Raw genomic sequence first — 27,046 nt, 5'->3', positions numbered from 1 at the left:
ACCATAGTTAACAATGGTTAACTACCAATCATGACATCCCTGCTCCCACGGGCCAGGCCCCCGCACATCTCCTCTCACTTCACAGAGGAGGAAGCCAAGGCTCAGAGGAAGCAACTTGTCCGAGTTCGCCCAGCTTGTGAGGGGCAGAGAGCTCTTCCCACCTCACCACATCACGGGGCTCCAGGGGTCCTCTTCTCAGAATCCCAAGGCACTATTACCCGTCCCACTCACCCGACCCTTCTCAGAGACGGCCCTCGAGGCTCAGTGACTGTTTCCTGGGCCTCGGGAGACCCTCCCCATCCTGCCTCTTAGTGCTGGGCCTGCAGTGGGTACTCAGTGCTTTCAGTACTGTCCCCACTATGCGCACCTTAATTCTACAAGGCAGAGGTTGTAAACTGGTGGTCCAGGGGCCAGATGAGGCCTACAGAGAGATTCTGGTCTGCCATGTTTTTAAAACTTTTCAAATCAGTTTCCAGTGGTATGGGTTGATTTGCTCTCCCTAAAAAGGTGCTGAAGTCCTAACTCACAGTACCTGTGAACATGACCTTATTTGGAAATAGGTCTTCCTTTGCGGACGATCAACTTAAGATGAGGTCATTAGGGTGGGCCCTAATCCAATATGACTGCGTCCTCATATAAAGAGGAAACCTGGACACAGAGACAGACACGCACCCAGCGAGAACGCCATGAAAGATGGAGGCAGGGATCGGGGTGAAGCACGCAAAAGCCAAGGAACGCCGATTGCCGTCGAACGCCAGAAGCTAGGAGAGGAGCCTGGAACAGATTCTCCCCCACAACCCTTAGAAGGAACCAACCCTGCCAACATTTGGGTCTTGGACTTCTAGCCTCCAGAACTGTGAGACAATACATTTCTGTTGTTTAAGCTACTTAGTTTGTGGTACTTTGTTACAGCAGCTCTAGGAAACGAATATACCAGTGCTTTAAAATGGGTAGATTTCACATATAAATCTGCATTTCTGACTCCTCTTGAGGTCAGGGCAATCTCGGGTCTGCATTCTTCCATGGTAACCATCGGCCAGGGATGAGAAACCAACACCCCTTGAGGAGGTCTGTGCCTTCCAGTAACCCCCGCCTCCACGGGGGATCCCACAGACGCTAGGTCCTGGAGGCCTCGGCACTGGGGACCCCACAGAGCCAACCCTTCTCTCCTTTGGTCCCCACTGTGCTCATTCACCCCTACCCCTCTGAGCATCCCTTTTTCATGCTACCAGCTACCAAAAACGAGCTGTGTGCCTTCCGCGTGCCGTCTCACTGAAGCCTCACATCAACACGATGATGCCCGTGCTATCATCATCCCCACCTTGCAGATGAAACTCACAGGGGCCCACGGAGATTAAATAACTTGCTCGAGGCCACCCAGATAGTGAGCTGCGGAGATGGTGCTCAAACCCAAGGCCACCCCACTGCAAAGCCTGAGATCTTAACGGTGTGTGACAATGATTTGTCGACAACCTCCCTCTCCCACAGGACTGGAAACTGCTGAAGGATAAGAGCCACGTCTGGGTGATCTCTGGCTCCCCGATGGTGGAAACACGCAGTGGGGAGGGTGGACGGATGGTGGAACGGTCTGGTCCCCACCCCACTGGTCCCTGGGTGCCCACCCTGGTTGGTGCAGTTGGCGTGGGTCTCGTCGCTGTAGTCCCCGCAGTCGTTGTCCCCGTCGCAGGTCCAGTGCTCAGGGATGCAGCGCCCGCTGTTGCACTTGAACTGGGTGCTGGAGCAGGAGTGGCTGCAGCCGGCCTCGTCACTGTTGTCCCCACAGTCATTGTCTGGGGGGAGGCAAGAAGGGAAGAGGAGAGCAGGGGGTCAGCAAGTGGCCTTCTCTACGACCCCAGCATGGGGTCCCCACTCCCGCCTCCCCATTCCCACCCTCGAGCCACCCCATCCCTCCCACTGAGAAAATAAAAAACAGAAAAGACACAGAAACTGCATAGACTGCACCATGCACCATGGCCCACGTGACGGGGGCAGGGAGAGAGAGGCAGGGCGGGCTCCAGAAGGGCCCTTCCCTGAAACTCGGAAGGCTGGGGCTGGGGCTGGGACTCATTCCTCTCCCCTTTCAGCAGGGTGTGGGAACAGGGGTCCGCTTGCTTTGGGGGAAAGGCAGGGATTTCTCTGGCTCTGGCGGGACAAAGGTGGGCGGAGTATAGGTGAGGCCTCTCTGCTGGGGAGGGAAGGTGTTCATCAGGCCCCGCCCTGAGCGTGGGCATCACCAGCCCCAAGCTCTGGGCTCCCGGCTCGTGAGGGGCACTGCCTGCAGCTGGGAAGGCTGGGGGAGGCCCCCGCCTGAAGGCATCTGAGGGTGACTGAGCCAACGTCCTGCATTCTGGGCCTCGTGGAGAGGGGGGGCACCAGACTTCCCTTCACATTTTCAAGACGCCCGAGAAGACAGGTTTGGCCGTCCCCCTTGGGTTGTGTTCCTGCCTCTGCTCCAGCTGCCTCTGCATCTCTGACGCTCTCCTTCCCCCATGTCTTGGTCTTCTTGTCCCTGCCTCTCTGTCATCTCTCCTGTGAAAGGCTCCTTCTGCCCTCTCTGCTTTCCCTTTCACTGTTTTCTTTCTCCCTCTGTCATTTCCTCTCTCTTTTCTCTCCTTGCTTTTCCTTCACATCCTAGGAGCCCTGGGGTGGGGAGCTGCATGGGGCTCCTGGGAGGAGGCCCAAGGCCAGCTGGGGCTCTAGGGGAGATGGTGCATGTGCTTCTATGCACTGACCGGCAGGCTCAGGACAGGTCTTTTCATCAGAGCCGTCCCCACAATCCTTCTCTGAAACACAGAAACCGCCAAGGCGACCATTGGCACACGAGACACGGCAAAGATGAGGGGCAACATGGGGCTGACCCAATACATCCTCACACACATTAGCCAGGGCTCGAGCCACTGCTGCAACACGTCACAACACCACACCAGACACGACCAGAGCCCCAAGACGGCACAGACACAACAGTCCACTGGCCCCCATGGCTGACATCACCTGGTCCAGGGTTGACCGCCAGGTGGGCTCCCGATTCTGGAGCCAGAGCCTGGAGGGACCCCAGGAGACGGGGTTTGCAGGGAGAATGGCATTGGGCATGGGCTCTCCTTGCTCATCTCTCCCTGGCCCCTGAGCCTCTGCCAGAGGATGGGCAGCTCAGGCCCTGCCCGGGGAGGAATGGCACTGACAGGTGATGGGCGGGGTATCCCCTGGGTCCATCTTGGTTCCCCCACAGTGTTTCTAGCTTGTCCCTATTTCTCCCGGACAACCCAGGGGGACTTCTGTGAACTGGAGGAAGGCCCCGGCTTGATTCTAAAACCCCTTCACCTGCCACCCAGGGCCTGGCTGTGGCTTCTAGCTTTCCTAGGAATCAGGGCAGGTGAAGGGAAACAAGCTCTTACCATTGTCACATCTCCAGTTGATGTTGATGCATCTGCCGTTGTTGCAGGTAAACTGAGTCAGGGGGAAGCAGGTGGGATAGGCTGTCAGGGAGAAAGGGTAGCTGAGTAGGGTCCTCAAGATTATTTAGCATCATAGCACCAAGCAGGTGGGCGCTGGGTCCTTCCCATAACCGGCAGCCCTCAGCCCAGCCAGATGGGGGAGGGAAGGCTAAGTGGAGGTGCCTTGGCCTGGAACTCTGCCCATTCACTCCTACCCCTCTAAGCATCCTTTTTTTTAAGCAACTAATTACCAAACGCAGGCCGTGCGCCGAGTGCTCTCCGCGCATGATCTCACTGAACCCCTACATCAGTGCTGTGACGTGGATGCCAGTATTATCCCCACTCTGCAGAGGAAACTCACAGGGGCCCACGGAGATCGAGCAACTTGCCCAAGGCCACCCAGGTACTAAGGTGCAGGGACTCTCCAGCACCCCCGCCCCAGGGCACGCTCTCGTGGGCCCTCCCTCCCCGTGCCAGCCTGGCCTTCCTGCTGCCTTGCTCACCACACGAGGCTGACTCATCGGAGCGGTCCCCACAATCGTCATCCAGGTCGCACGTCCAGGAGATGGGGATGCAGCGGCCACTGGCACAGGAGAACTGGTTGGGTGGGCAGGTGCGAGCTGGGGACAGGGATGGGCGTGAGTGCTCACAGCTGAGTCCCCTCTTTAATTTCACTTGCTTTGCTATTATTCTCTGCCTCTCTGGAAGTCTCCCCAAGGACCTCAAAGCTATTCTTCTTAGAGACATCATTCAAAATCACCTACGTGGTCTCACACCGGACGCTTCACCCCGTCTCTTGAGGGGTCGCTGGTGTCCTCCAAGGAGAAGATCCACCCGCCTTGCTTGTCATCCCCAACCTAGAGCTGTGCTCTGTCCCCTGCAAGCACGGGCCTCCCAGCCAACCCTGTCCTCCCTTCCCCTCTGCCCTGGGTGCCCCGTGCTCCTGTCTCTCCCTGAGGCCCCTCTGTCTTCCCAAGCCTGGCTCCCCCGCCTGCCCTGCCCTGGTGACTGAGGGGTGCCGGTGTGGTCACGCCCCTCCCACACCTGAGCAAGTGGCATTGGACTCGTCTTCGCTGTTCCCGCAGTCATTGTCCCCGTCACAGAGCCAGCGGTTGGGGATGCAACGGTTGTTCTCGCACTTGAACCGGTCCGAGGGGCAGGTGTGCTGATCTGAGGAGGGAGAGGTCAGGGGTCAGCCGGAGGGAGGGGCCCCCAGCTCTCCAGCTGTTGCCCAAGGGCCGGCTGTGCAGCAGGGACTCACGGCAGAGGGCAGGGGCCTCGTCGCTGTTGTCCAGGCAGTCGTTGTCCCCGTCGCACTTCCAGCGTTCCTGGATGCAGCGGCTGTTTGAGCAGGCGAACTCGCCTGGCTGGCACTGGGGTGGGGGCACGTAGGACGGGTTCGCTGTGGGTACCACGAGGCGTGAGGGGGAAAGTCAGACCCAGGTCACGGACAGGTGCCGAGCCCCCTGTCCTCTGTTGGCTTGTTTTATGGTTTTAAAATAATATACACAGTCATCTTTCCTAGTGCATAGTTCTTCGTGAAGAAATTATCTGGGTGGAAACTGCAACTCTTTCTCAGGCCACAAGGGTGATGTTTGCTCTGCTGCTTCCAGTACCGCAATGTGGTCTGAGAATAAAGGAGCTTCCAAGAGAGCCTAGAGCCCCCCATCCTTTTGTCCCCACCGAGCAGCCCGCCCCTTGCCCCTCCCTGCCATCTCCATGAACTGCCCCTTGGAAGTCATCTCCAGGACCCTCGGCCCCTGCTCTGGTCCCTGGACTTTTTCCTGCCTTTGGCTATCAGCGGTGAAATCACTTCGTCCTTTGTGTTTGCACAGGGTAAGCTCAGGAAGCCCAGGACGCCCATGTCAGTCCCTGGCCCTGGCCCCCACTGCTCTGCGCATGCCTTTCTGACCCATCTCTCACCCCCTCTAACCCTGTGGGTCCCAAGGACCACTGGACCTGGAGGCTGTATGTGTCCGCCTTGCTCCTCACCTGTGCTTCCAGACCATTCTCCCTCTCTCCCCTCTGAAAAATCAGTATTGACTTTCATGTTATTAGACTATATACGAACCCCTACTTCAAAGGACCCCAGGCTAGTCCCCAGCATCCTTAAGGGTTTTTAGCTCCTGGTTCAGGGTCACTTTCTCCATGATCACTCCCTCTTTATTCTTGGTGATTTCAATGTGCACACAGGTGACTCTTCCATAATGCTGGCCCCTCAGTTTCTAAGCTCCTCTTCACCAATCCTCTTGCCCTGCACCTGGCCTCAGTCACTCACTCTTAGGTGTACACTATGGCCCACTGATCCATTTTCACTTCTGGGATTCTATCCTAAGGAAATCATCCAGAATATGGGAAGGCATGAAGCTATAAGAAATAGCAGAGCAGGTGATTAATAAACAGACTCTGGGTCAGGGTTCCTGGGTTCAAATCCCTGCTCTAACTTTGGGCCTCAATTTCTTCATCTATAAATTGGGGTAATAAAGATACCTTCCCTACAGGAATAGTTTAAGGAGTAAATAAGTTACTGCATGAGGACTGCTTATAACCATGCGTAGTACATAGTCCGTGTTCAATAAATGCTGGCTGTGATTACAACAAAAAACTGGAAACAACCAACAGTAGAGAAATGGTTCAGTAAATTATGGGATGTTTACCCAATTCAATATATTTTGGCCATTAGAAATTCTGCTGATGTATTCATGACACACTGTCAAGTGACAAATGCAGGAAACAGAACAGCATGTGCAGCACGATTCCATTTAAGCAAAAGTAAATATATAGAGAAATTGGGAGGTTGTTCACTGAAATGGTAACGGTGCAATCTATGGGTGGTGGAATTTGGGATGATTTGTACTTTCTCTTTTGTATTTTTCTATACTGTTCATTTATTTTTACAATGAGCATGACCCGCTTTTATTAAAAAATGGGGCTATTTAAAATAAGGCAATGATAACACAGAAAATTTGTGACATATATGAGCCAAAAGGGGCAGAAAACATTTATATACAGTATATTCCAACCACGTAAAAACACACCTAAGGAAAAAAGGATGCTGTGCCTTTACCACAATACTAACAATATAGTGGTGTCTGCTGGTGAGACTGGGCTTTTTTTCTCTCCTCTAATTTCCGATATTCTGAACTATTGTTGTATAACTTTAATAATGCGGAAATAAATGTAAAACGTTAATGGTTTTCTCTTTCCATAGCTGTCCTGTTCCTCACTTGGTTTCCCTGATTTTCATGCCTTCCCAGACCTCCCACCCCCTGGTCACCCCTAAACACCCTCCAGCCCTCAGAGCCTTCTTCTCTCACCCCATCCCTCACCTCCTGTTGCCCCCAGGGCCCTCTTTGCCTCCTTCATCTCCGACGGGGACACCGTGGCCTCCTCCTGCTGGGGTCTGCTCCCCCACCTCCCACCCCAGCTGGGCCCCTCGTACCCAAACAAGTGACACCGTCTGTGTCCAACACCTGGTCCTCAGCACAGGCACACTGGCGGCTCCCAGGGGTGGCCAGGCACAGGCTGCTGCAGCCGCCATTGTTCACCCGGCATTTGTTGGTACCCACTGTGAAGGAGGGGTCACGGGTGGGAGGAGGAAGGACGGGGAGGACAGGGGATGGGTTTCAGCAGGGTCAGGAAAGGCCAGAGAGGCGAGATGAGAGGCCGGGGGAGGAGACGCATTAAAAGGAGGAGACAGAAAGAGGAAATACGGAGGGGTTGAAGAAGAGGAGATGCAGTCATGGGGCAGGGGGGAGATAGGGAACACAGAAGGTCAAATTGGGGTGGGGGCCTCTCTTCTCGAGAGTCTCCAAAGTTAGAGCCTAGGATCCCTGGGGAGTGCCCTCACCCCCCTATCTAGGTCCCACCCCAGACCCAAGTCCCAGCCCAGGGGTACCTTGCTGCTGCTGGGCATCATACATGCGGATCTCAAAAATGGGGGGCCGCTCGCTGCGCAGAAGGGTCACGATGGGGGGCGTGCCTCCTGTGCCCCGTTCCAGGCGGTAGACACTGCCACTCCGGTACTCGGTCCAGAAGAGGTAGTTGCCGTGGTGACACAGGCCAAAGGCGTGGTTCAGCTCAGGACCCTCGTACACAATCTAGGAATGGAGAAGAGGTTACCAAGGAGCTGGGAGACAACTGGGGGTGCCTCAGGGAGGCCCGGGGGGGGGGTCAGTGTTCTGTACACTCATATGTCCATGGCCTGGCCATCAGCCTAGAAGCCCCCAGGGGTGCACACCGGGAAGTGCCAGGCCCTAAAGCCAGGAGAGCGCTGACGGGGGGCTTTGCCCGCAGTCCTCTCTCGGGCCGATTCATGTTCATTCATGTCCCTCCAACACAGGCGCACGCGCGCACGCACGGGCACACACAGAGTAGCGAGCAGACAGCCAGGATCCATACATTCGTTTCTTCATCCACCACACATCTGCCAGGATCTGTTGAGGTAGCACTAAGAAATGGAAAAGACGCGAGCCCTTCGCTGGAGCTGCCTATCGTCTCAGGAAAGGCACACAAGGCTGTCCACGGCGGAGAGGGGTCTGGAGACGACACCCCAGAGGAGGCGGCCCGCCCCTGAGTGCTGTGCCAGCTGAGGAGGAGCTGGGTGGAGGCAGAAGAATCTGCATGAGCAGCAGCAAAGAGGGCAGCACCCTGACGTGTGCTGGACTTGAAAGCTGTCTAGTGCTGCTGTTCCAAGTGCCGGGATGCAGGGAGCAGAGGGTGAAAGAGGACCACAGAGACGGTCAGGGGCCACACCATAAAGGGCCTTATACACCATGAAAGAGCTTGGTCCGCACGCCTAGACTTGCACAGGGCTCATGAATGAAGACGTAGCCCCCGGAATGAACGAGCGTGCGCCTACAGCGTCTCCAGGCATCTCGCACCCGTACAGGGGCACACGGTGCAGGCACACGCCAGTGTGTGCTGCCTGTATGTGCACAGCCAGGCAGAGGCGCACACGATGTGTATGCTCAGGTGTTCACACAGGTGGTCAGGCCCACAGACCACGTGCATGGTCACAGAGGTACTCTGATAGAAGCGAATCCTCAAACAATGTAAGACGTAGGCACACAAGCACACAGAGGGACACACCCGCAGGCTCACAGGTAAACACACACAAAGCACACAGGCCCGGACACACACAGACGTCCACACATTCAGACACACAGCCTCACCCGCACAGAAATGTGGTCCAGCAACGCACACATGAACACCCACACACAGGCGCATGCCTGCCCACCTTCCGGTCCGTGCCATTGAGCAGGATGGTCTCGATGCGATCATAGAAAGCGTCCACCCAGTAGAGGCGCCCAGCTGGGATGTCCAGGCTCAGCCCATTGGGCCAAAGTACTGTCTTGGAGGTGACAAAGATGTCTCGGTGTGAGCCGTCCATCCAGGCCCTCTCCAGCCGCCCTCGCCGACTGTCCTTGGGGTCCTCCTCCCAGTCAGTCCAGTACATCCACCTGTGGGCAGCTACTGGTCAGCACCACCTAGCCACCCCTGCCATCAACATCCTCCCCTGTGATCCCAATCCAGACGGGCATCCCAGAGCTCCTCACGGGGGTCTTCCTGCCCTGCTCACCCTCAGCCCACATATTTCATTCATTCATTCCTCCACTCAACAAATATTTGTTGAATGCCTACTGAGCTGGGCACAGTTCTGGCGCTGGAGGACCCAGCAGAGACCAAGGCAGCCAAAGCCCCTGCTCTCGTACAGATATGTCCCACCCAGGACACAGACAAGAAACAAGTCAGTCGAGAGGGTCACACACGACGCAGAGCAATAGGAGTCAGGAGGGACTCGAAGCAGGGGCACGGCATGGAGAGTGCCCGGGCAGCCGGTGGGGAAGGCCTCTCTGAGGAAGTGGCATTTGAGCTGAGATGTGAATGCAAATACTTGGGAGTCCCAGGCAGAGGAACTCCAAGAGCAAAAGCCCTGAGGTAGGAAGAGCTGGAGTGCTGGTTTAAGGAACAGACAGCAGGCAGTGGGGACAGAACTTGCAAATGCAGGATGTGAGGTGCAGATGAGGTCAGACGAGCTGCAGGCAGACCCTGTAGGACCCCGGGGCTGATAAGGGCAAGGGGAGCCAGGGGAGGGCCCGCTGGGAGTGACAGGACCAGATTTCTATGTATGTGTTTAGAGCATCACTCCCATTGCCCTGTAGGTGGGGACACCTTTTCCCCTTTCAGCCCAATTCTCACCGAAGCATCCCACCTCGGCTGCCCTCCCCTGTCCACTCTCTCTCTTATCCCCCAGTCCTGAGGCCCACGCAGTCCCTGGTTCCTCCCCTCCCAAGGCCGTGGGAGGACTCACCCATTGAGCGGATCCACCACAATGGCCCTGGGGTGTGTCATTTTGCCCTCGATTAAGGTCTTGCGGGTCTGAGCAGCCTTCTCCAGCCTGGCCACACTGATGGTCTTCTTGGGCCCATCATCCGTCCAATACAAATTGTCCCCCATCCAGTCCACAGCTACGCCCTCCACATTGTGTATGCCTGCAGTGGGCGGGGCGGAGCAAGGAGGGAGAGCCTCAAAGGCGGCTCAAATCTGCCGGCCTCTGGCTCTTAAGATACCTGCACCTTGGAGCACTTGGCTAGTGGGGAATGCAGGGAGACTCCTGTGCCCTAGACGGTGGCTGGGATGGGATGGAATGAGAGGTTGGAGGAAGGAGCCTGGGAGGTCGTTTGTGCTGCCACATCTGTGTTGAGTCGGGGTCTCTCAAAGCTGCACATGGCAGGGCTTCCCTGGTGGCGCAGTGGTTGAGAGTCCGCCTGCCGATGCAGGGGACACGGGTTCGTGCCCCGGTCTGGGAGGATCCCACATGCCGCGGAGCTGCTGGGCTCGTGAGCCATGGCCGCTGAGCCTGCGCATCCGGAGCCTGTGCTCCGCAACGGGAGAGGCCACAGCAGTGAGAGGCCCGCGTACCGCAAAAAAAAAAAAAAAAAAAGAAGCTGCACATGGCAGCAAGAAAACCTACGTGGCACACGTGGGCTCACTTGAGAAGGCACGTCAGGGCCTGAGCTGGGGTGGACAGCTGAAGCAATAGGCATGTGGCTCTGGGCACAAGTGCGACGCCACATCCCAGGCCTAAAACTCCTGAGCTAACAAAATGAGTAAGTTAGGGAGTGATTTTTCACTTAGCCACAGGCTTCATCTCAAGCTAAATAGCATCCCTGGTATAGGGAACCCCAGTCCTTTCCTGATGAGGAGTTACTTTTGATTTCCCCGAAGTCTTATGATTGCTGACGGCTGAGGTTCTCTGAGCCGAGGTGGGGGATGGAGAGCAGGCCAAGGGGTGGTAACCAGCACCAGCCAGACTGACTGGTTAGGAAGCCCTGTCCTGGGGGCCCGAGGGCAGGTTTGGGAGCTCCTAACACCCGGGAGGCATGGTGCAGCGCTCGGAGGCTCAGAGCCTCCACGCCGATGGATATTCAGAAGACCGTGCACTGCGGACCTGCTGGGGCAGCTCAGAGGGAAAAACTGGATTCCATTCACAAAACACAATTTTCTCAGGACATGTAAGCATGCAGCTCTTGGCGGCCGTGAGGTCTGGCTGCACAGACCCTGTGTGTACACACGTGTGCCGGTGTGTCTGCGCCGATTCAGAGCCTCAGGCCTCTCCCCGGCTGTGCGCCGCGTGAAGCTCCGGGGCTCAGAGCCAATGGCAGAGAGACCCTGAGTTTCCCCAAGGGCTGGCAAGGATGGCCCACACGGCCTTAGCCATCCATCCTCCGGCCTCTTCCCGGCTCAGCCAAGAAGGGGGTCACCCAGGGGTCAATCTGTCTATCCCCTCATCTCCATGCCAACCAGCCCAGCTAGCCAGTCAGCTGGGGACTCTCCACGCTGGAAGGGCACCAGGAGAGAGACGCCCAGGCCCCCAATCACTTCCTGCCTCAGGTGGGCGTGTGCCTTGGGGGTCCCATCCACACACCTCCCACTTTGGGGCCCTTACCATCCTTCAGGATGGTCTCCCGCTCAGTGCCATCGATCTTCTGGCGGCCGATGAGGTAGCTGGTGGTGTCGGCAAAGTAGATGAAGCCGGTCTCAGCATGGAAGTCCAGGGCCCGGGGGTTCATGAGGTTCTCGATGGGGATCATGTGCTCGTCGGGGACCTTGGCCCCCATATCCATGCCCCGGATGATGCCTGGCCGGCCCTTGCCATACACGAGGAATAGCTCGTGTTCCGGCTCTAAGGCAGGCACAAGGAGGGGCACAAAGTCAGACACACACACACACACACACACACACACACACACACACACACACACACACACACACACACGACCACCACCCAGCCAACGCCCCAGCTGTACTGGGTCAAGGGTGTGGGGACGGCAGGGGGTCTGAACCACATGGACAGACACATAAGCATGTAAGGTCCAGGGAACAACGCCCTGGGGGTTTTTCCTATGCACCCTAGGGGTGAGAAATGGGGTAAAGGTAGCATGTCTTCAGTAAGTGCCCTCTGTTGAGTAGTGAAATTAGCGGCCCACATATGTTGGAATCAGGTCCCTTTTGACCACTTCCCCTGTTCATCTTAGTCTAAGCCATGTCACTTCTTGCCTACGCCGCAAAAACAGCGTCCTGCCACTTCCCTGCTGCCCATCCTCCGCCCAGCAGCTAGCGTGATCATTTTTACAAACATGACTCAAATCTGTTAAGCCACCCAGAGCTTCTCATTCCAGTTAGAATATAATGCAACACCCTTCCTCATCTCCCCTCACTCACGCGCTGCCCCGCTCCCGTCCCCCTGCCGCCTCTCTGCTCTCCGGCACGCCAAGCTCACGCTGGCCTCTGAGCCTGGGCGCTACAGATTCCCTCTGCCTGAAACGCTCTCCTTTCAGGTACATGATTCCCATGATTCACTTCCTCATTTCACAGCGCGCTTGACGTTACTATCGCCTCCGCAGAGAAGCCTTCCCTGACTGTTGTCTAAACCGGAGCCTTCGCTGTCGTCATTAACTCTAAGCTGCACTTTATTTTCTTCCTAACACCTACCCTCACCGCAAGTTATTTATGTGTCTGTCTGCCTCTCCTGCCAGACTATAAGCTCCATGAGGCCAGAGACAACGTCTATCTTGTTTACTGCTGAACCCTCACTGCCAGGACAGTGCCAGACATAGCGTGCGCTCACTAGATACTTGTTGAATGAAGGAAGGAATGAAGGGATGAATGGGCCAGTTGACAGCGTTCTCCGGAGCCTGAGTGGGGTAGCGGGATAAGCCCTGCTCTCGGATGGGAGTGCAAGTCGCATCCCTGTCCCTCACCAGGGCGAAACTTTGGGTAAGGCCCTCCATCTTTCTGCATCTCAGACAGATGCAGCTGGGCTGTGGGAGGCAGGTAAGGACCCCTCCCGTCCCACCCCAGCAGGCACACAAGCCCTTCCCTGTCACTCACTCTTGCACGACTTCCCATCACTGCCCAGGCTGAAGCCGGAGCGGCAGCGGCAGGTCCGCGCCTTGTGACTGTTGGCCAGCAGACAGATGTCGGAGCAGCCTCCCGGCTTCCCGTACTGGTCGTTCTCGCAGGCGTGGCTCCTCACTGGGGCAGGGTGGAGAGCTGGTCAGGACCCCTCGAAGCCCCTGTGCCAGGCCTTGAGAAGGCTTCCTGCAGTCTGACCACTCTCCCTCCTGCTAAGGTCTTTGTGCCTGTTGTCCCCTCTGGGGATTCGGAAGCCACGGGACTGGCATTCCTCTGCTCTGACACCACCCAGCCTTCAGACTCTTGGGTGGGGACCTCTGTGGTCAGGGGACAGAGTCACACTGTTGCCCACAGCCAGGCGCTTCTACTCTAGACCAGCCAGGGAACTGGGAGGGGTGATCTACGTCCTGAGCAGAATAGGGGCAAGGGGCTCCCTGGGGGTGGGATCTGGAGGCTGACGGGCAGGAAGGGGCGGCGGGGGAAGCAGACGGTGGAGAGGAGGTAGTCTGGGGTGGATGGCTAGGAGAAGCAGTCATGCCACAAGAGAATCAGGGGCATCCCTGGCGGGGCTGTGGAACCCCGCTCACCTCGGGGCTGACGCCGCTGGTGGTAGATGTGGAGGGCACCTCCCTTGTCCACACGGGTGACGACCTGGTAGTCGGTGCTGTTGAAGCGGTTCACGCGGATCACGCTCGTCTTCTGCTGGGCGTTGGCGTTGTCTGAGTTGGTGGCGTAGAGATAATTCTCAAACACGGTCAGGCCATACAGGTGCTCGATCTGAGGTGGGCAGGCAGGAACAGTCAACATGAGAGGAGAAGAGAATCCTCCCTCTGCCCCTGGTGAGCCCCTCAGCTTCTCTTCCAGACTCCATAACTTGCATCCCCAAACTCATTCCACGGTTGTCTGACTCCGTGCTTTACTCCTGTCTCCTCTGGACTATCCTGTTCTTGAGATATGCTTGTCAAATCCCATCCATCCTTCACAGAGCATCTCTTTGAAGGGCTTCTGGAATCTTCTAACCAGAGAGGACAGTCTCTCCTTCCACACTCCATTTCTGGCTGTAATCCACTGTCTGGTAATCTGTGGGTTTACCCTACCCACTCCGCTCAAACCCCTTGAGGGCAGGAACCATGTCCCTCTCAGAACCAGGCACATATTCAATGATGGGATGATTTTGCACTGAAGTAGAGTTGGGCCCTACACTCTGTCCACAGGGAACATGCTTAGCCCGCCTCTAGCTCCCAGCTTTTGGGAAGGTTGAGAGAACAGACTGGCCCCAAGCAAGCCTGATAACAGCCTCTGCTACCTGCATAATGTATCTAAGGTAACCAACTGTCCCAGTTTGTCCAAGACTAGCCCAGGGGACTTTCAGGGCTGACACTGGGACAGTCTCAGGCAAATCGGGATGGAGGGTCCCCCTAATTATCCCAGAAGAGAGATGTCATCTCTGAACTGGAAGGGCTTCTAGACTAGGTTCAAGTGCTATTTCCTAGCTGTGTAACCTCAAGCAAATCACTTAACCTCTTTGAATCCTGCCTTTTTTCAGCCGCCAAAAGGGAACTGAGACACCTGACCACTCATTTTCCAGGGGCTTGTTGTAAGAACCCAACTCGAATGAGAAAAGGGAAGTAAAAGGTGGTCTCTAAAATGACTGTGGCCATCCGAGCGGAAGCCATATTCTGTCCTTTCCCCCAGATGCTCGTGCCCACCCCCTCCCTACCAGAGGGCTCAGGGCAACCACGCTCCCATTCTGTCCTCCGCCCTCCCAAGAGGCCCAGAGAAGGGTTTCCCGGCCAAGACTTCCCCCTCACCAGGATGCCCTGGATGATGGTCTGCCGGCCCTTGCCCTCGTAGTCCACCACCTCGATGTAGTCCAGGTAGGCATCGGCCCAGTAGACGAGGCGGCTGACCAGGTCCAGCGTGATGCCGTGAGGAAACACAATCTTGCTGTCGACCAGCTTGGTGCGGTTCTGCCCGTCCATATCACAGCGCTCCACTTTGGGGATCTGCCCGTAGTCAGTGAAGAACACCTTCCTGTGAGCAGATGGCATGTTAAATGGGGTCTGGACACTGGGCACCCTCCCTTCTACCACAGCCTCTGCCTCCCTGTTCCAGGGCCAGTGCCCCTGCCTGCCCCGCTCACCCCATGGCAGGGTCCAGTGCAATGCCCTTGGGGTTGTAGAGCTCCAGGTCTAGCAAAGTGACACACGTGTCCCCGTTTCGGTTGCAGACAAAGATCCTATCATCGATGTCATCCACAAAGTAGAAGTTGCCTGTCAGCCAGTCGATGGCCATCTGTTCCACGTCTGGAGAGTGTGAATGAAAGGGCTATGGGGGAGGTCCTCCCACAGACATGCCCACCCTCTGCTGGTGCAGAACCTACCGTGGGAAGCCCACCTCCTCTGGGGTGCCCTCCTCCACCACCCATGCCACGGCTGTCTCTCCTCCCTGAGCTCTTACGGGAGCTACTGGCAGCGGCACGTTTTGCCTTGTGCTCTTGGCCACCCTTCACCAACAGGGTCTCTCCAAAGAGAAGTCTCTGAGTATCCTCCCACACCGCTCTGCTCCCCATGCCGAGCTCAGGGTGGGCACACAGGGGCACTGGATGATTGGTGGCTGGTTGGCTGACGGACAGGTTTCCCAACTCTAGCCCCTGCTTGAATGGGACCAACTTCTTGGGGTTCCAAAAGGCAGTGAGGATAGGTCTACTAGCTCATTCCAGAACTTTTAAAATCTGCTTTTACTTTAGATAAGAGCACTCAGGCTAATAAAACATCACACATCTCTGCTTTTGGCTGGACTTTCATCATCTTTGTATGCTAAGTCGAGTTATATCACACTAGCTAGGAGCACGGACTGGAAGCTGTACGTGCTGCATGACTTTTAAAAGTGGAAAAGCAGGTATCCATCAATAAATCCGCTCTGAGAGAAGAGAATGTCCAAATAAGGGGCCCGCAGAGATGGAAAAGGGAAGGTCCATGGTGGCAAAAGGTTGGAACCAGTGGCATGGGCCAAACTTCCTGTACTCACTCCCATTCCCCTGTTTCTTCAATGTCCCTATTGCTCAATTTCCTCCAGTCCTCGGAAGGGTGGGAAGGAGCAGGGAATAAGATATACGGCTGGAGGGCTTCCCTGGTGGCGCAGTGGTTGAGAGTCCGCCTGCCGACGCAGGGGACGCGGGTTCGTGCCCCGGTTCGGGAGGATCCCACATGCCGCGGAGCGGCTGGGCCCATGAGCCATGGCCGCTGGGCCTGCACGTCGGAGCCTGTGCTCTGCAACGGGAGAGGCCACAACGGTGAGAGGCCCGCGTACCGCAAAAAAAAAAAAAAAAAAAAAAAAAAAAAAAAGATATAGGGCTGGAGGAGAGAGTGCAGAGGAGGAGAGCCATCAAAGGACTCTGAAGGTAAACTGAGGCATGGCTCAGAAAGAGGGGGAGCTTCAGAAGGGTGGGAGTGGGGGAAGAGGATGGAGACCAGGTGCCCATACTCAGTCTATGGCAAAAAGGGCCTAAGAGATCAGGGGTGGGGCAAGGGCAGCAGGAAGTCTAGGGACGGGACCCCTGCTGGCCTCCTGGGGGGCGGTGTGGCTCCTTCTCTCCAGGACCCACTGGCTCCCATCCACCCACTGCCCCCTCCAACGACCACTATCAGAGGTGATACCTCTTGCAAGCAGGGAAGTTTCCAAGACAATGAGTCCCTGGGACCCCTGCCTTGCACTCCACTTCCACCAATTTCCTCAGCAGGTAAAGGAGTCTTTGGACCACCTGTCTCTGGCTGAAACTTATTTCTTTCTTTCTTTATTTTTTACTGAAATCCCCACTAGCCACACTCAACCTGGTGAGGATTATTCAGTCCCTACACGGCTACAGGTATAATGACTAGGCTTTCTGCTCAGCCCTCCCTAATCCTCCCCCTCCCTCACAGGGATTCAGGGGCTGTTTCCTAACAGTGGGTAGGGGTGGGGGGCACAGGGAACAGGAACACGGCTCCCAGGGAACTTGGCCAGGCCCTGACACTGACTCACAGTCACAGGACTTAGGCTGAGGGAGGAAGGGAAAGAGCCAGTCTGAGACTCTCACCAAACTAGTTTCCTCTTCAGGTCCCCCCTGTTGAACCCCACCCCAAGATGCCTGGAGAAAGAGGCCACAGGGATGAGGTGTTACCCCTGTGACTGCTGATGTGTCCCTAAACCCAGCAACTCTCTCCTCGGAGCCCCAGTACTGTCCCCTCCTGACAAGGTCAAAGAGAGGGGGCAGAGCAGCCTGGGCGCGTGGATCCCAGGCCGGGGAGGAAGAGGGCCCAGTGCAGGGGTTAGGCGAGCAAACTACCCCACACTGTGACCACAGAGAAAACAGATGAAAATGAACGCTGCTGGATCCCATCCAGAGGAAACCAAGGTCCCAAGCTGGGGCCGGGGTGGGGGGGGGGCGCGGGGGGGAGGGGTGGACCCTGCCGCAGTCCCAGGCAGCCAGCAGGGTGGGTGAAAGGCAAACAGGGCTGTGTGCCCTTTACTTGGTGGGCACGGTGGGGGTCTGGGGGATGCTGGCATGCAGACGAACCTCATCACTCAAAGCTGTTTTCCCAGCACCAGCTGGGGCAGCTGCGTCCTTCTCTCCAACTTCCTGAGGCTTCCCTGAGTCACTGCCCAGCTCCAAGGCTGGCAACACCCTTCCCCTGCTCCCCGATCCACCCTCCCTCGGCAAGAGGGGAGGAGGAAGAAACCTGAAGGGATCTGATGCCCCCCCATCCCAGATGCAGTTCCACGTCCTCCCCTGCAGCCTCAGGATGGCTGACCTTCGAGCCTCCCTGCTGGCCTGGGAAGGAAGGCAGAGGGACCGTCCAGCTCTCAGATGTTTACCCTTGGCTCGTCTCCTCTTCCACCTCCCAAAGGCCAGGCAGGGCCCCACTCAGCAGGCCGGTGAGGAGTTGGCAAGAACTGGAGTCCCCAGCCCGGCCTGGGCTCCCCTTTGGTATTTTTGCAGCTGGAGACTATTAGTTGCAAGCAAAAATCCTTTGTTATCCAACCCCTCCACCACATTATCTTCCTCTCTTCTCAAGTCCAGACTCCTCTGCACACCCCACCACATACACTCACACACATGCACACACTCACACACACACACACGCTGGGCCACTCTTCCCATTCCAAGTGTAGTGAGATGGGCTCAGATTGGGAGAGGGCACCTTCCCTCCCGGGCTCCCCGCAGGCAGTGTCTGGGCCACTGCCCCCTGTCCCGGGGCGTGGAGGGGGCAACTGGAGTCCTGGGCTTCGGCCTGCAGGACCTGACATTCTGTCTCCACACACCCAGAGGGCAGCTGGCCCCTCGTGGCCCAGCCTTCTCGGGACTGATCCACCTCACAGCACCCTCCACAAGGGCTCTATGGCCAAAGGCCCCAGAGATCCTGAAGACGGGAGAATCCTGTAAACCCAAGGGGTGGGATGCTGTGTGGTGATGGGAGGAGTGTGGGGCTGGTCTGGAGGCTGCGGGGTTAGGGATCCCAGGGTAGAGAAGGAGGCCAGGAAGCTGGGAGGGTAATAAGACAGAGGATAGACCACAGCCTGCCTGCGATATCACAAAGGACTTTCAGTTCCAGGCCCCAGAATAGACCTGGGCTGTGTGTCTGTAACTGCTGAGCCCTCCCTGTGCCCCAACGCTGATGCTCAGCGCTCGGCACTCGCCACCACTCCAGCTTTCCTCGACGTCGCCCTCCTTCACGTCATTCAAGAGGCGTCTCCCTAAACTGGTGGCTGCTTTTCCAAAAACAACAGCCCCAGCCCATTCCCAAGAAGACCCTAACTTCAGCCGCAGGATTCTAGTCACTCTTCCTAAAATAATTCTGGGGAAGGAGGAGAGTCTCTGTGCCTTGAGGAAATATGCCCCAACACATCCATACACCTAAAGATTGCAGAATAGGGTACCAGGTCCCTGGACGAGGAAGGAAAATCCCATTTCCGCCTTAACTGCATCCCCAGTGAAGACACCGAGTTCTTGCCCTTATTCCAGAAAACTTCCCTGCCTCTCCCATCACTCTGCTCTGCCCTGGGCCCAGACAGCCTCCAGACACTGACAGCCTGGGTGTGAATCCTAGTTCTGTCACCTTCCAACTGTGGAACAATGGGCAAGTCACTTGATGTCTCTGAGTCTCAGTCTGCGGATCTGGGATGGGATGGTGCATTAACAGCACTTAGCACGGGGCCTGGCACATGATAAACGCTCCACAAATGGGAGCTGTTGTTCATACCACTGCATGATCCTCCCTCACCTCAGCCCCATCCTTCCTTACCTTTTCCATCTGTACCTCCAGCCAGAGCCCTGTGGCCTCCTGACTGAAGGTAGGCCCTCCAGGTGGGCAGTTTGGGGCTGACACCTACTACTTATTCTTCAAGATAGTTCAGGCCCCCAGAAGGAAAATTCCTGTATTGCAGGCTTCCATAAGCCCCTTTTATCACAGCCTGCTTACCTGATTACAAATACTGTGAGGGCAGGGCAGGTCTTTCATTTTTGTCCCTAGCGCCTGACACACACGTACTGATTCATTCAACAAATATTTGGTGAATGCCGAGTGCTCACTCTGTTGTCCTAGAGCTGGGACTTAATTTTTTCCTTCCCTTCTATTGCCAGGATCCTCCTTTTCTGGCCTGAGGATGCCTAAGACAGTGGGACAAGACGTCTGTCACGCAACGTTCTTGCTTGTCAGAGCCACTCTGGGATCTCACCCAAGGGCTGGGGGAGATGCTCGGGAGCCCGGGGCCTTTGCAGGTAGGGAGGAGACCCCCGGGCAGGCCTGGCAGAAGTTTTGCTAAATGGCATGTGCTCACACTCCTGTTTCGTGCCGGGTCCTGATTTCAGCTCTTCTTGTTCCACCAGCAGGTCCGGGGATCAGCCACACTGGGTCAGCTCTGTCCCTGGGCTCCCTTCCTGCCCCACTTGTACTTCCAGCCCCGCTCCCCTCCCCTGAGTGGCCCAGGTCCACACAGGCTCTCAGTCCTGGGTCCCGGGGATGAGATGCTTGGACTCTGCAACTCTGATTCAGAATCAGAACAAGGGTCTTCCCACTATTGAGAAATTCTTGCTGGGCTCTAAAACACATCTCTCTTGCTTAAGTTACTTCCTTTGGCTTGAAAACAGGGAGGGGGTTGTTGGGCGCAGGCTGGGTGGAGAGGCAACTTCAAGGAGACAGCGGGGGAGGAGAGGACTGGGCTGGAGCTGTGCCGGGAGACACAGGGCTGGCCTGGCCAGGAAGAGGAGAGAAGGGCCATTAAATGATTAGGAAACTTGGAATGGGAAGCAAAAGCACCAGGATGCAGGGGGCCCAAGGCCAAGAGCAGGCTGGCGAGAGCCCCCCAATATTCTGACACCCAATGGGTGGAAAGGCCAAAGAAGCAGGTGGCCAGTTTTCATCCGTGACACTGGAAGTGTTCTGTAGGCTGGGGTGGGAGCTGAGAGGGCCTTGGGTGCCCAGCTCAGTGGGAGCATGGCTCCCCTTCCAGCAGGGAAGCCAGTTCATCAGACTCAGAGGAGATACTCTCTCTTTCTGTGCCCCTTCGCTAGACAAATCACTGCCCTATTTCCTGTTGTGATTTTAAACACACACACACACACACACACACACACACACACACACACACACACACACACGAGAGGGAGGGAAAAGTGAAGCTGGCCAGCTGGACTTGGGGACCCATTTCGCAACCTTGCAGCCTGCAGCCTAGGAGGACTTTTCTGGGCCTCCCCTCCAATCTCCTCCTTCCCCATGCAGCATGGTACAGGGAAGAAACCCTAGGACCCCCAAGGGCCCCTCCAGAGCATTCCCTCATACACAGCCCCGAATGAAGTGACTTCAGCAAACCTTATGTCCTTCAAGGCCTCTATCTGCAACCTCAGAACCTCCCCTCACCACACACACACATCTTCCCAGGGCCCCGCCCCTGCAGTCTGTGCTCTTTCTTTCTACAGCAGAAACATCCTCAAAGCTCAGGGAGGACAGGTCAGAGGAGTGAAGCCTAGACAATGCAGGGCCGGGCTGGGCTGGGGGTCAAGCAGACTTGACCTCCAGCCCTGCCCAGGGGCGGCCCTGCAGGGGGCTGGACAGGGCCTGAGGTTCCTTGAGAGGGTGGTCAGAAGTGGGGGGTAGGGTGGGCAGGCCAGGCCTGTCGACCCCTCTGGGCCTCGGTTTCCAGAACGTCAGTCTTTTGTCTGTCACTTTCAAAATGCTTCCCATGTTTGTGCACAGCCTGCTCTACCGTTTCTTTACATCAACTTACTTTTCTTATTTTGCTGCATCCTAAACAATCTATGAAGTCGTAGGTTTGATATGCTGGTTGTAGGAGTTTCTAATGGGTATTACATAAAAACATAACTATAACAATAAAAAACGCACATCCATACACGACCTAAAAATCAAGGCATTCCGGCTTTGGGAAAGGCAGTAGTAAGCCCTGAGGGGTGGGACACGGTCTTCCCTGAGGGTCTCCTGGCTCACCCCATCATGTTCTCTAGTCATGGGATCAGAGTCCTCAGAGACATCCCCGTCCTGCTGGGGCAGCGGCAGAGGGGAGGATGGACCGTGGAATTACATCCCAGGAGGGAGGAGAAGAGATGAGGACTGATTTCTAAGACCCACCCCCCAACCCAGGCCAATGCAAGACACAGGCTTGGGGAGGAAGCGCTGGCAGCCCAGCCTGTTAAGGGATGAAAACACACACACACACACACACACACACACACGCAGGCACGCACGCACGCACACGCACACACACCTGTCAGAACGAGTGGGGATGCGGTCAGTAGGTCTCTCCCCACTCTTGAGTAGAAACAGAGGGAAGGAGCTGGGCTCAGACAGGAAAAGGCCGGACTTCGGCCCTAAGCCTATTCCACGGAGCCAGTCATGAAGCCGCACCAGCCACTGTGGGGCCTGGGAGGGGCCCTCCGAGGGCTCAGGAGTCAGAGCAGGCCTGGCTCACAAACGCCCAAGGACCCATGTGAAACAGGCTCACTTCCTGGCCTCCTTCCTTCTTTCTATTCTATTTCTGTTTCCAGCGTTTTCTCCAGGGCAGGCTCCCCCTTCTTCCCACACCAGCAGGCGGGCTTCTCAGCCTCTGGGCTCTGGGCTCCAGCACCTCTCCCTTGTCAGACTCCTCCCCCCCTGCATAGGGCTCAGGCCAGGGGTCCCACGGAGGTCAGGGTCAGCCAAGAACGGCATGATTGCAGGGAGGGCTCCCCCAGAGGGCAGAGAGAAAGCAGGAGAAAGCAGCAGCCTTTCTTCTTCCTGCCCCTGGGGGAGCTAATTACAGGCCAGCAGCCCACTGCGCAGGTGAATGCCTGGGACCAGCCACGCTGCACACCAGGGCAGGCCATCAGCCTCTCCTGGGAAGGGGGATGAACTGGGGGCGGGGGGAGGGTGCTGGGGAGAGACACTTCCGACATCCTCAGCTCAGGGCCCATAATTAGTTTGTGGGATGAGAGCAAAACAACCATCCTCAGGGTGACAGCCAGACATTCAGGCGGCATGGGGCGTGGGGTGGGGGTAGGGCAGGAGGAAGGGACAGAGGCTGGGGCAAGAGGAACCCATTCATTTGCCCCAGCAGCATTTCTCCCCAGAACCTTCCGGTCTCTTCTGGCCTCCTGGACTCTGCCCCAGAGGGGCCCAACGAATCTAGCAGACTTTGAAGGCAAGGCTCTGTTTGCCAAGGGAGGGGCACCCACCTGAGGTTATTTCCTGCTTCTCCTGGGGAGAAAGGCAGGAGAGGGGCCAGGCCAGAGCAAAAAATGTTCCCATCAGGGCACCCCTGCCAGCCAGAGCTCATCAGCCCATTGGCCGCCCTGAGGCAGGGCCAGGGAGGGAACTGCTGGAGCTGTTTGCCCAGACAGCCTGTTGGGTGGGACCGTCGAAAAGGAACAGGGAGAGGGCAGCTGTCTCATGGGGTCTCACCCTGATACTATCCAACCTACCACAACTGCCCACCCCTCAAGAGCTCAGCCGACCAGGCACAGCAGCCCCCAGCCCAGCACTCCAAGGAGGACAGGTCTACCACAGGTGAGCCTTGGTCACCAACAGCTATTGGGATGCTGTGGAAGGGCCGCAGCTGAGGTGTGGACCACACAATGGGGCTGCAAGAGGGCGGGGGCTCTTGGAGGAACCCCTGCTCCCTCAAAAACTAAGCCCTTGTGTCCTCCTGGGATTTTGGTCTTCTGTGGGGATCATCACATGGGGACCCAGAGAAGGAACTTCAAGATCTTCTAGACAGGACCCAGGTTTACCATCCTAAACCTTGTGTGCACTGGCCTCTAGTTACTTCTGGCTTTCTCTGCAATTTATCTGATCTCGCCAGACAGGCTCAAACCCATTATGCAGATTAGGAAATCAAAGCAGAGACAGGGAGTTCTGGTTTACTCAAGGTCACAGATCAAGTTACCCTCTCTCCCGCGGGTGAGATCAACCATAGGCCAGACCTCCCCCCTCAGCCCTGTGGTGCATTTCCTGGAAATGTGATGATGCCAGATGTTTTGTTTGTTTATGTAGCAGCATCTGAGATGAGCAGGACGGCTCCAGGCAGTGGATCTATGCCCTGGCCCCATCCCCAGTGACAGCCCATCTGCCACCTCTGAGACAGCAAAGTATGGCCTGGGAGGGAGCCCCGAAGGGGGACATCCAGGATATCTGAGAATGCTCACGTGGCCCCAGCACTCACGGCTCCTCCTCTGGGCTCATTCCTGCCACAAAGCCCCCTAGAAACAGCCTCAGGACCCCTACAACCATGCTGCAGCAGGGAGTCCGTTCTGGAGATGTCCCCAAGAGACATAATGGAAGAGGAGATTGGACCCAGCCTGGCCGCGGCTCCTTTGCCCTCAGCTACAATTTAGCCAGGCTCTGCTGGTTCCAGGCCTCTTCTTTCCCTTGCTCTGGCTCTCGCTGTGTGGGAAAGCCCCTCTGTGGACTAATGAACACTCCTCTCTCTGAAAAGGGACAGCCCCTGGTCTCTGGAGGTTGACCAGTTATTGCCCCCATCGGGCACTTCTTCTGGGAGGCCCTTCTCTGCCCTGAGCCAGAAATGCAGGAGCCATCAGAGACTCAGCTCAGAGAGAGGGGAGGAAGCACAGCCATAACTCTGCCCCGGCTCCAAACAAGTGTCGTCATGTGAAACCCCCTGCCTCGGCCTCCGTCAGCGGCTTTTGTTTAGGCTCCTGCCCCAGACAGGGGTCATCCCGAATAGCCCTCTGACTCTGTCCCAGATCGGCTCTGTCTTGCCCACCTCCCCTGCCCTCCAAGCTGGAACAGGTGACTCACGGTGCAGGCTGAGGGAGATGTTGATGGTGTGCTCGTCCACGAAGCCCTTCAGGCCCGGCATGCGGGCACACTTGAGCTGTGTCTGGGCAGCACTGTCCCCAACGTGCACCCAGCACACCGTCTCGTTGGCGTAGCTGAAGTCCATGGCTGTGGTCTGCCGTGTGCTAGTGGGTGTGATGGTAGAGACCTGGGCCCCACTCAGGTACGTAGCCAGGATGTTCTGTGAGTTGGCAATCAGCAGCACAGGGGGTCGGTCTACCGGCTCTGTAGGTGGAGGAGAGAAGGGTCAATGCGGCAAGTGGCCCTGAGACCTCTCTGGCCGCTCCCCATCAGGGAACAACACTGAGGGCTCCTAGCTGTATGGGCACAGGTGACCCCACCTACCGTTCTTGGCCTTGCAGGAGCGGTTGTCTGGCTGCAGCAGGTACCCTTCCACGCAGCCGCACGTGAAGGAACCATCTGTGTTGGTGCACAGCTGGCTGCAGGTGCCGTAAACCGAGCACTCGTCAAAGTCTGCCGGGAAAAGGAGAGAGCGTGGTCACTTCCAGCACGCCGAGGGCAGGGAAGGGAGTGCCCTCAGACACCACCAGGGATGTGTCCAAGCCTACGGCTACTTCGGAGGACAGTTTGGCAGAATCTATGACAATAAGAAATGTGGAAACTTTATCACCTAGAGAATCCAGACTTGGAATCTACCCTGGAGAAATAGCCACACACGTGCATATTATCCATTCGCTCACAAAAGATTTCTTGAGTACCTACTATGTGCCAGGTACTGTTCTAGGCTCAGGGGATACATCAGTGAATAAAACAGATTCAAATTGCTGCCCTCATAAAACTTAAATTCCAATAATAAATGAAATACTATTACTACGATAATATGACAAAAAGGTAAATGGCATGTGAGAGGAACTAGTGCAATGGAAAGTGGCTGGTGCTATGGAAAAATATTAAGCAGAGAAAGGGGACAGAGAATGCTGGGGGTGGGATTTTAGGGCGGTAGGGATGGCCTCACTGAGAAGGTGGCATTTGTGCAACGACCCCAGGGAGGTAAATTTAAAACAGAAAAGTTTGCATGGTGTGTAACAGAAGAAACTGGGAACGCCTTACGCATCAAAAGGGAGATGGCCAAGTAAACTGTGGTAACAGTCATACATCACAGTGGTTTTTAAAAGAATGAGGTAGATGTCTACGTATTAACATGGAAAAATCTCTAGAACATACTGGGTGAAAAAATTGAAAAAAGCATATGTACAGTATGATATTTATGTAAAAAAAAAAATCACATGCACATAAACAGTACTTTCAATTAGATTCTCCATGAGTACATGTATACATGGACAGAAAAAGGCCTGGACAGAGAAGTAGCAAACTGGTAACAGAGTTGACCTCCAGAGAGATGGGGAAGGGACCAGAACTGAAGAAGGTTTGTCAAAGGGGACTTTGGTTTTATCTATAATGCTTTAATTTTTTTTTTTTTACAAGGAAACTCACATATGACCTATATAATTTTTTTTTTTTGGCTGCACCGCGCAGCATGTGGGATCTCAGTTCCCTGACCAGAGATCGAATGCACGCCCCCTGCACTGGAAGCGTGGAGTCTTAACCACTGGACCATCAGGGAAGTCCCTGACTCATATAATTTTTAAGATGACTTTTAAGAAGTCTGGTGGAGGGCTTCCCTGGTGGCGCAGTGGTTGAGAGTCCGCCTGCCGATGCAGGGGACACGGGTTCGTGCCCCGGTCCGGGAAGATCCCACATGCCGCGGAGAGTCTGGGCCCGTGAGCCATGGCCGCTGAGCCTGCGCGTCCGGAGCCTGTGCCCCGCAACGGGAGAGGCCACAACAGTGAGAGGCCCGCGTATCACAAAAAAAAAGAAGTCTGGTGGAAGCAAGTAGTTAGGGCCCACAGTCGTGCCCTGAGGCTGTAAGGCCTGTAGCCCCGCCTCCTGTCTTGCGCCTTCCATCTGCTTTCTCCTCCCCAGCCCGGCCCACTACCCCTCACCTCCAGTACACGCGGTGGGCACACTTACCTTTGCAGGTCTTGCCGTCTGCCTGAAGTTGAAAGCTGTTGTTGCAGTAGCAGGTGGGCCCGTTGAGTGTAGGGACACAGTGGTGCTGGCAACCCAGATGAGAACACTGTCCTCGCTGCTCTGTGTGGGAGCAGGTGACACATACTCAGGACTCCAGACCTGGCAGCTGTACCCAGACTGCAACCTTCCCCCAACCCTTCAGAAACCACTTCTGCTGCCTGCAGGGTCAGAGATGAAGGGGCTTAAGAAGCATCAACCCTAAAAATATAGTGTCAGTGAGGAAACCGAGACCAAGGGTGGGTACAAGACAGGTCCAAGGTCACACAGCCCATTATGATTCAGAACCCACAACTCCCTGCTCTGGCTGCTCTGAACTCCCTCTGTCCCCACGGAGAGGGGTTCTGGTAGTTTGTTGGGGTCAACAGGAAGTGGGGACGGTGATTCTCATCCCCTTCACATACCTCTTGCCTGCACTGCCCGAGGACTGCAATGTTGGCTTTGGGGCTGAGGGTGAAGAGCTGGCATGGAATTGAGTCTTTCTGTGCAGCACCCTAGCTCTTGTCTAGAAGCACCCCTGCAACCCATCCCTTGAGCCCTAGAGGCCTCAGAGAGAAGGCCCAAGGTCCAGGTAGAGGATAGGAGGAGGAGCAAAACTGGCTCCCCTGGGATCCTTCTCTAATCTTCCTCCTGCCACTGACCCACTTCCACAGGGGAGACAGAAGGGAATGAGACAGGAGGGGGAAGAGGTGGGAGAGCAGCTGCCCCCCCAGACCAGCGACCCAATTAATGGCCTTGCATGGGGCCAGGCGGCCTGGCCACAAAGACCCCTTTGTCCAGCTGCCTCACACCCCTGCTCGCCCCCTCCCACCTAGGAGA

At 56.2% G+C, this 27,046-nt stretch overlaps 1 protein-coding gene across 2 annotated transcripts in view; it reads right to left on the bottom strand.

The window, feature by feature from the left end:
- LRP1 (LDL receptor related protein 1) overlaps positions 1 to 27,046 on the bottom strand; it is a 78,869-nt gene that overhangs the window by 38,921 nt on the left and 12,902 nt on the right. Inside the window, exons 4-21 of one of the 2 annotated variants that reach the window (XM_082851011.1) lie at positions 26,171 to 26,290; positions 24,524 to 24,652; positions 24,140 to 24,403; positions 14,995 to 15,157; positions 14,663 to 14,885; positions 13,439 to 13,628; positions 12,828 to 12,971; positions 11,383 to 11,619; positions 9,745 to 9,925; positions 8,671 to 8,893; positions 7,330 to 7,531; positions 6,874 to 6,999; positions 4,693 to 4,833; positions 4,476 to 4,601; positions 3,935 to 4,051; positions 3,393 to 3,473; positions 2,733 to 2,783; positions 1,623 to 1,790 (exon numbers count right to left, since the gene is read on the bottom strand). In XM_082851011.1, the coding sequence (XP_082707137.1) occupies positions 1,623 to 1,790; positions 2,733 to 2,783; positions 3,393 to 3,473; positions 3,935 to 4,051; positions 4,476 to 4,601; positions 4,693 to 4,833; positions 6,874 to 6,999; positions 7,330 to 7,531; positions 8,671 to 8,893; positions 9,745 to 9,925; positions 11,383 to 11,619; positions 12,828 to 12,971; positions 13,439 to 13,628; positions 14,663 to 14,885; positions 14,995 to 15,157; positions 24,140 to 24,403; positions 24,524 to 24,652; positions 26,171 to 26,290 (2,886 nt within the window). The remainder of the gene's footprint in view (positions 1 to 1,622; positions 1,791 to 2,732; positions 2,784 to 3,392; positions 3,474 to 3,934; positions 4,052 to 4,475; positions 4,602 to 4,692; positions 4,834 to 6,873; positions 7,000 to 7,329; positions 7,532 to 8,670; positions 8,894 to 9,744; positions 9,926 to 11,382; positions 11,620 to 12,827; positions 12,972 to 13,438; positions 13,629 to 14,662; positions 14,886 to 14,994; positions 15,158 to 24,139; positions 24,404 to 24,523; positions 24,653 to 26,170; positions 26,291 to 27,046) is intronic. The other variant, XM_082851012.1, reaches the window with a different exon arrangement.

The sequence above is a fragment of the Leucopleurus acutus genome, assembly GCF_964270905.1.
Source record: "Leucopleurus acutus genome assembly, chromosome: 11".
Taxonomy (NCBI): Eukaryota; Metazoa; Chordata; class Mammalia; order Artiodactyla; family Delphinidae; genus Leucopleurus; species Leucopleurus acutus.
This window is presented reverse-complemented; position numbering and strand designations above follow the sequence as displayed.